Consider the following 7,774-nt stretch of genomic DNA (forward strand, 5'->3'; position numbering starts at 1 on the left):
AAGTTTTTCTATTCATTCTAGTCAGCAATTTTTTCTCATTTATAAACTTAACAGTTGAGTGAGCAATGGTGAGATTAAATGATTTGCTCATCGTTACACAGCTAACTTATATAAGAGGAAGGACATGAAGTCAAGTCCTCAAAAGCCACTGTCTCCAAAGTCTGTACTGAGCTGCTTCTCTTAAATAAAATTTATTCAGAGAAACTCTGAAGAGCCTCTAAGGAAACTAGAATCAGAAACAAAAATAAAGCATGGAAATTTGGGAGTTATTAGGAAGACTGATAGGGTTAAAAATTTTACATCAAAATATATTTAGAAGGAAAAATAAGATTTTATGAAGTTTTTTTTTTTTTTCCATCTATATAGCATGGACATCTGACACTCTTTTCCAGGGCTCTGAAATATCTTATCCCAGTAACATCCAAAAATGCAATACAGAAAAGTGGGTTAACCCCCATTCATTCAGCAGCTGAAGGCCAAAATGTGCAGTGTCTGGAATTACTCATTGAAAATGATTTTGATGTCAATACTCCCCTGGCTGATCACATTTCTGAGAACTACGATGATGGACGGAAGACTGCACTGTATTTTGCTGTTTCCAATAATGATATTCTCTGTACAGAGGTTCTATTGGCTGCAGGTGCAGATCCAAACCAAGATCCCCTGAACTGTTTGCTTGTGGCAGTGAGAGCTGGCAATCATGAAATTGTCCGATTGCTTCTCTCCCATGGAGCAAATGTCAATTGTTACTTCATGCATGTGAATGACACCAGGTTCCCCAGCGCCATTCAATACGCTTTGAATGATGAGGTAATGCTTAGACTGTTGCTAAATAATGGCTTTCAAGTGGAGATGTGCTTTGATTGCATGCATGGGGATATCTTTGGAAATTCCTTTGTGTGGTCTGAGATTGAAGAAGATGTTCTACCAGGATGGACTTCTTGCATAATAAAAGATAATCCGGTAAGTTAGTTTCCTTTTTTTTTTTCCCTGTTTATTTTAAATTTTGTTATAATCTTTCATTACTAACTTTGCAATGTTTATGTGGAAAGCTTACATGTGCACACTCAAGCACACCAAGAAAATAGAAGCTTTGGTGGCGTTTTCATTACTTCAATATTCCTAACAAATTCTATAATAATACATAAAATAGATTATATAAAATTTCAATTTACCTTTTGAATTAGAGTTGGGTCAAAATGAGTACAGAAGAATTGGAAAATATCTAAGAACATATATGGTTCAGGTTATTGGATAGAAGACTGATGAAAAGCAGAAGCAGTTATTATTGAACATAATTACAAATCCATTCATATTTCTCTGGACTGATAGTTTCAGAAAAATAAGAAACTATTTTCCAATTATTTTGATTTTGTCATAAGGAAGAACCTGCATCTATACTCAAAGATGAAAGAACCCATGTTTTGAAGGGACCCTTGTTTTCTGCAAAGGGGGGAGCAGTATTTTTGGATACCTTCATTACAAATAAGCTGCAATTATATATATATATATTCATGTATAGTATTTTTAAAATATTAATCTATATATTTTTAAAATTCTTTCAGTTCTGTGAGTTTATTACAGTTCCTTGGATGAAGCATTTGGTGGGTCGTGTTATGCGTATTTTAATAGATTATATGGATTATGTCCCTTTATGTGATAAACTGAAATCTACACTGGAAGTACAGAAAGAATGGCCAGAAATTCGTCAAATATTAGGTAAAAACAAAAGTTTGTTATTAAGTAAAAATTTCACGTATTTTCAATTCAACCTGGAATAGTATCACAGCTTTCTTTGATAGCTCATCTTTTTAAGCTTTTCATTTTTATCTCTTAAATCATGTTCCTGTGCTCTTTTATTGGTTTTAACATTTCTCTTGATGTAAGAGGTTTCTCTGATATTTTTCCAACTGTCTAATATAGTTATATAATTGAGAAGTCCCCTATAAGACTGAAATTTAAAAAATTGGTTTCTTTAAAACTATGACCCTGAGACTCAAATCTTGGCTTCTAGTCCTGGCTCTGTCAATAGCAAATATTGTGACTTCAGGCAAGTAATTTGACCTCTCTTGACTTTGGTTTCCTCATCTAAAAGATGAGATAAATTTAGACTATGTGATCTCTATAAAATTGCTTTTAGCTCTAAAGCCTATGGGTCATTGATATTTACAATAAAACTGTCTGTCCTTTGTCACTGCTTTTATTTCTTAAGATTCTTTTTTATCTTTGAAAAATTTTTTAAAAATTAGTTTTTATAATAGTAGTAAATGTCCTAAGACTGTAAGATAAAAACCATCCCATAAGGCAACATTGTGATAGTAAAGTATATTGAAAACATGCCCAGAAGTTATAATTTTAGTTGTAGAGCAAAGAGATGAGTAAAAGAAAAAGTTCCCCAGTGTGAGACTATTTACAGTTAACTATAATTTGACCTGGAAAACATCACTAAGAAATTTGCTTACACATTAATTAAATGGAATTTAAGAAAACTGCTTTAGATTTTTGAAACTTGATATTTTTTAAATGGACAATGGAAAGATTAATAATGCAGGGAAGTAGATTGCATCACATTGCCAGTACTGACCTATATGCAGGAAGTAGTAGGAAAAAATATTAAGGACGTGGATGACTGAAAAAAGAAGCATCCATGTAGTGAGAGTCAAGATTAATATATTGGCATCTCATATGTTGCATTGATATTCACAAAATAACAAAAGAGCCAGATGGTAGTCATCAGCTTACTGAGCAGACTTCTCTTTGGAAAGAGGTGAACAAGGATCATATCAGATGAGAAGCCATGGCTCAGTCACAATCTGCTCTAGTCTGTTGTAATATTAAAGCTTTTTTAATTTGAGACTTTGTAGGTCAATAATACATATTCTTTGTTAGTATAAGTTAAAATATATATGTATGTATTAACATAAGATGAATAAAATATATATTTTATATATAAATAAAATAATAATACTTATTCCTTGGATTTTATAACAGGAATAAATTGTTCTTAGAGAAGAAATAACTTATATGCATCACACAGCTGCTCCACTTTTTGAGCTAAAGTAATAAAATATAATCCCATTCCTGAAAAGTCATGCCCTAATCATTTAGGAACCTGAAAATTAAAATCAGAATCTTGAGCTAAATCCAAACTGGCATCTAAACTGGTAGCAAAAATATGGGTGTTGTTAAGGTTTTTATTGTAGTTGCAGAGTCCATTCCACTAATTAAAATTGAATTTGCAAATCTATGGATTGTAGTAGCAATGAATTTAAGTGAGTGGAGAGAGTATATGTTTCTGATCAGCTGGAAAAGATAATAAACTAACTAGAAAGAAAGACCTTTAAATTTTGAAGCACAGAACTTTCCCATATGTAAGAGTGAGGGTAGATTAAGTCAATTTATGCTTTACTCCACTCTACTTAGAATGATAAAATTCTATGCTCTGGTGCCTTAACCAGGTAAAAACACCTGTTATGAATCAGTTAATCATAAACTGCAGGCTAAGCATAGAAAGTTTAATTGATTTAGATATCCTTAAAAGGCACTGGATTAACTGGAATGACATTTACCAGAAGTATATTCAAATTGGTTGAAGAAACTTGGTTATTATTATTTTCATTATTACTATTATTTTTCTCCATGGATTAACTATAAAATAGCAAAATAGTTCAGAACCTAGAAATTCAAGCATCTAAAAGCTCAAGGGGGAAGTCTTTTAATCAAATCTCTGAGTAGGAATCACTTGGAGGGAAGGAGAAAAGTCCTGGCTACTACCTCAGTTTCCCCTGGGCTAGAGTATTTATTAAACATTTACTCTGCACCAGGCACTGGGATAAGCACTAGGAAAACAGGTCTGAGTGAAAGGAAAGACAGTTCTTGACTACAAGAAGCTGATATTCTAGTGGGGGGAGACAACATATAACAAGAAGCTGAAGAGAAGGATAGAGGTGGAGGAATATACCCTTGTGGAGGCATGATAGAGAAAATCAGAGAATCAGGAGCCCAAACAGGAGAAGGAGAAGCTTGGGAACACAGTTGACTTGGGTAATTTAAATGAAAACTCTGGCAATAACTGATCAGTCAGTGGAATGGGCTGCAGGGCCTAACATCCTCCAGGGAAAAAGGGCTGCTAGGGTATGGGGGAGAAAATGCAGAATCACAAGAAGGTCTTGGAGATAAATTAAGATCACCAGCATTGTAGGAGTATTCCCAGAACTACTGAGGATGGGAGCAAAGGGGAAGAGCAGCTTCAAGTCTCCACAAAGAGACCAGCAGATAAATCACAGCTTACCTAAGGGAAATATCTTGAGAATTCTTTTTATATTCTTAGTTCTTTAATACCTGTACAAAAATTTGATTCTGCTGGCTATAACAACATGAAATAAACCTTTGGTTCTTAGAGGTTATGTCAATGGAACTTGAGTTTTGGTAGAAACTATGAGATGATAAATCTTCATGTACAGGTCAAACAATAGGTAAAATGACTATGTTTGTTGTCTAGGGACCAACCCAGCTCATGTCAGAAACTGAATCTATCACCAGACTTGGCTACCAGATCTTAAGATTTTTTTTTTTCTTTTTTGGGCCACACCAAGCATCTACTGTTACATAAAAGGATTGAATTCCATTGTTTAAGAGAGTTTTTAAAGCTAATGGAATCATGGATTCTTGGAGGATTTAAGTACTTCTTCAGCACCTCCACAAAAGATCTGGCCTAGTATGACTTGGAGATTACACTAGATTCTTGAAGTCTGTGTGCCATTGGAGGATAAGCCCTGGCAGGCTGAGGAAAACCAGAGCGTTTCCTAGTTACAGGCCTAGTCTCAGACTGTAAAATTTGATGACTAAGGACCAATTTAGTTGATAAGTTCAGAGAGAAGTTTATCCTTAGAAGGTTAACAATCAGTGGATGACTTTTTTCAGTACATGGAAAACATTTGCTGAAATACAAGGGCATCACCATTTGCCTCAGTAAAGGCACGCCTTTGTATGGTCAAAATCTTAAATTGGATATTGAAGTATATTACTTCATCTTGTGAAGACTGATCAACTACAATTAATGTACCTGGCCACTGGATGTCAGTATTGTTCTACTTAAATGTAACAAAATAGCTTCATTAGGGTGTAAAGTAAAATTACAATAAGCTAAAAGTAGAAATAATGATTCTATTCAGCATATTTATCAACACTCTATACTTAAACTATTGGGAAACAGTGTTTCAATAAAATACATATGTTTAACTGTTAAAACATTTACAAAGGGGATTAGTTAAAGCACTTTGAGGAAAGATCACCATTTGCCCAGAGTGACATGCTAATATGATTATACTTAGTGTCATAAATATATTTTGGAGACTATGGGTCTGGGAAATAGATGTCATAGGGAACTCTTAGAAAGGAAACTCTTACCCAAACACATCTAATAATATTATGATAGCTACCATTTATAAAACACTTACTTTGTACCAGGCATTCTGCTAAGCACTTCACAATTATGATTTCATCTAATCCTCAAAACAACCCTGGAAGGTAAATGCCATTATTATCCCTGATTTGCAAATCAGGAACCTTAGGCAAACAGAAGCTAAGTGAATTGTCCAGCTAGTAAAGCATTCGAAGTCGTAGACTCCTGACTTCAGGACTGGTGCTACCTACCTGCCTCTGCTTCTGTTCCACAACTTAAAGTCTTAGAGAGGTCCCTGAGTAGTAAAATGCCTGCCCCAGAGCCATACACACTTTGGGTCAGAAATGGAACTTGAGTCCAGGTGTTCCTGACTCTGATGCCAGGCCTCTCTTCACTAGCTGTGCTGCCTTTATAAAAAACCAGAAAGTCTAAATGGTAAAATATGTTGCCATCTGGTACTTAACCAAAGTAAATATTACATTTTTAGAAAAAAATTGAAATTTCTACTAAAGTATGAGATTGACAGAGGCATAAATTTGAGACTGATCCTATATTTGAAATGACGTATAGATGTAAGAGTTTCAAAGGTATGTGATCAGTTTGAGGCAGAAGTTATTTGGATACTTAGGAAATGAGTAGCACAAAGAGCATAGGAAGAAATGTATGAATATCATTCTGTAATGGGTCCTAAAAAATGAGTAGAGAACCAATTAACATTCTGAACATATTTTTCCATTAGCAATCTGTCATAATCCTTTATTTGAAATGAACAAGAATTGTGATTTTTCATAATGTTCGTTCCCAAAACTTATATCCATATTATTCTGCAACAGAAAGTCTCATATGGTCTGTTTAATAATACTCCCCCCCCCCTTTTTTTTTTAGAAAACCCCTGTTCATTAAAGCATTTGTGTCGATTACGAATTCGAAGACTTATGGGACTAAAGAGACTATGCAAGCCAGAAATTGTAAAGAACCTTCCTCTACCAACTATCTTGAGAGAATATATCTTATTTAAAGAATATGATCTATATGGACAAGAATTGGGGTTATCATGATTCCTAAAGAGTTTTTAAAATCATTCCTTCTCAATATATTGTTAGAATTATTCAGTAGACTTAAGAATATTTAAAGTCCTTTAATAATCCTGTTAAACAACTTCTTTTTTCTTTTAGGAGAATGTGTAGCTCAAAATGCCATTTTTACTTAGACTTTTAAATTTTCCTTATATCTCTTAATTTGACATCTCCTAAGGGTCTGCCAGTAAGAAACAATGATCTCGTGGAGACATGATTGCTCTTAATTCATTCAGCTGACTAGGTATGGTCAATGAGTTATACTCATTCCTTTGTTTTCTTTACCAAGGGTTTGTTGCTTTGTCTCAGTAGTATTAATTGTAATATGTTCTTTGATAACTTCATTTTTTTTTTAATCAGACATTTGTTCCAAGTCATAATTTCCCTTTGATTTGTGTGTTCCCCAAATGGTAGAACGGCTATTTTTTGGATGAACAAAGAAAATTAGTTAAGAAACTAAGATTTTTAAACTCCCCCATTTTCTTCTAAAATAAACTACATGTGCTTGACTTGAACTGTTACAAATCATGTATTTTATTTTATGATCTTACTGTAAGGTCTTGACAAATGCTGCAGATTTCTATTAATGCAATTCTAAGGGAAAAAACAATCATAAAGATGTTAACCTGAGACATGGCATTTCAAAGTATGGAACTGCTCTAATGGAACTCTGGCATTTTCTTGTTTTTTCCTTTAATTGATTTCTGGGTCAATTAACTAAATGAAATATCAGATCCAAAACATTTGAACTAACTCAACATATTGTAGGCACACACTAAAGAAATTATCTTGACATTCATGAAGAAAAAAAAACCAAACCCTCCAATACTGAAGGAATCATTAACATCCAGAAGAGATTTGATCTTCTTCCCACAAGATTGTGAATTTTATTGTGCTTTTGTTTTCCAGGGAGCTCACTAAGAAAGGGGAGCAGTGTTTCTTATATATTAACTGAGAGACAGGAATAACTGCACCCACTAATGAGACTTAAAAGAAGTTAATACAATCCTGGTTCTGTAGCCTCCTTATGACAAACTTCTGGATGTTGCCTTTCATAAAGCCGAGCTCTCCCATGCTGTTTTGTTCACTGTAAGATCTGCTTAGCATTATACAGAAGGTCTGTATATCATTGAACAGAAGATAAATTCTGATTTTCAGTGTTCTCTCATGAAATGATATCACCTTATCTGGTTTACAATAAATCCAGCTAGCTCTTGAAGTAATAAAGAGCCAAATGTGATATGTTCAGGTTTTAGAATTAATAAAAATGTTAAAATTACATAAACATATTGTA

The 7,774-nt window shown here is 33.8% G+C and overlaps 1 protein-coding gene across 2 annotated transcripts in view; it reads left to right on the forward strand.

The window, feature by feature from the left end:
* Positions 1-6,713, forward strand: part of ASB15 (ankyrin repeat and SOCS box containing 15) — a 28,122-nt gene extending 21,409 nt beyond the window's left edge. For both annotated transcript variants that reach the window (XM_012551011.2, XM_003771567.2), the window contains exons 9-11: positions 393-963; positions 1,566-1,719; positions 6,290-6,713. In XM_012551011.2, the coding sequence (XP_012406465.1) occupies positions 393-963; positions 1,566-1,719; positions 6,290-6,462 (898 nt within the window). In that variant the 3' untranslated portion in view covers positions 6,463-6,713. The remainder of the gene's footprint in view (positions 1-392; positions 964-1,565; positions 1,720-6,289) is intronic.
* The last annotated feature ends 1,061 nt before the right edge of the window (positions 6,714-7,774 follow it).

The sequence above is a fragment of the Sarcophilus harrisii genome, chromosome 5 (assembly GCF_902635505.1).
Source record: "Sarcophilus harrisii chromosome 5, mSarHar1.11, whole genome shotgun sequence".
NCBI lineage: Eukaryota > Metazoa > Chordata > Mammalia > Dasyuromorphia > Dasyuridae > Sarcophilus > Sarcophilus harrisii.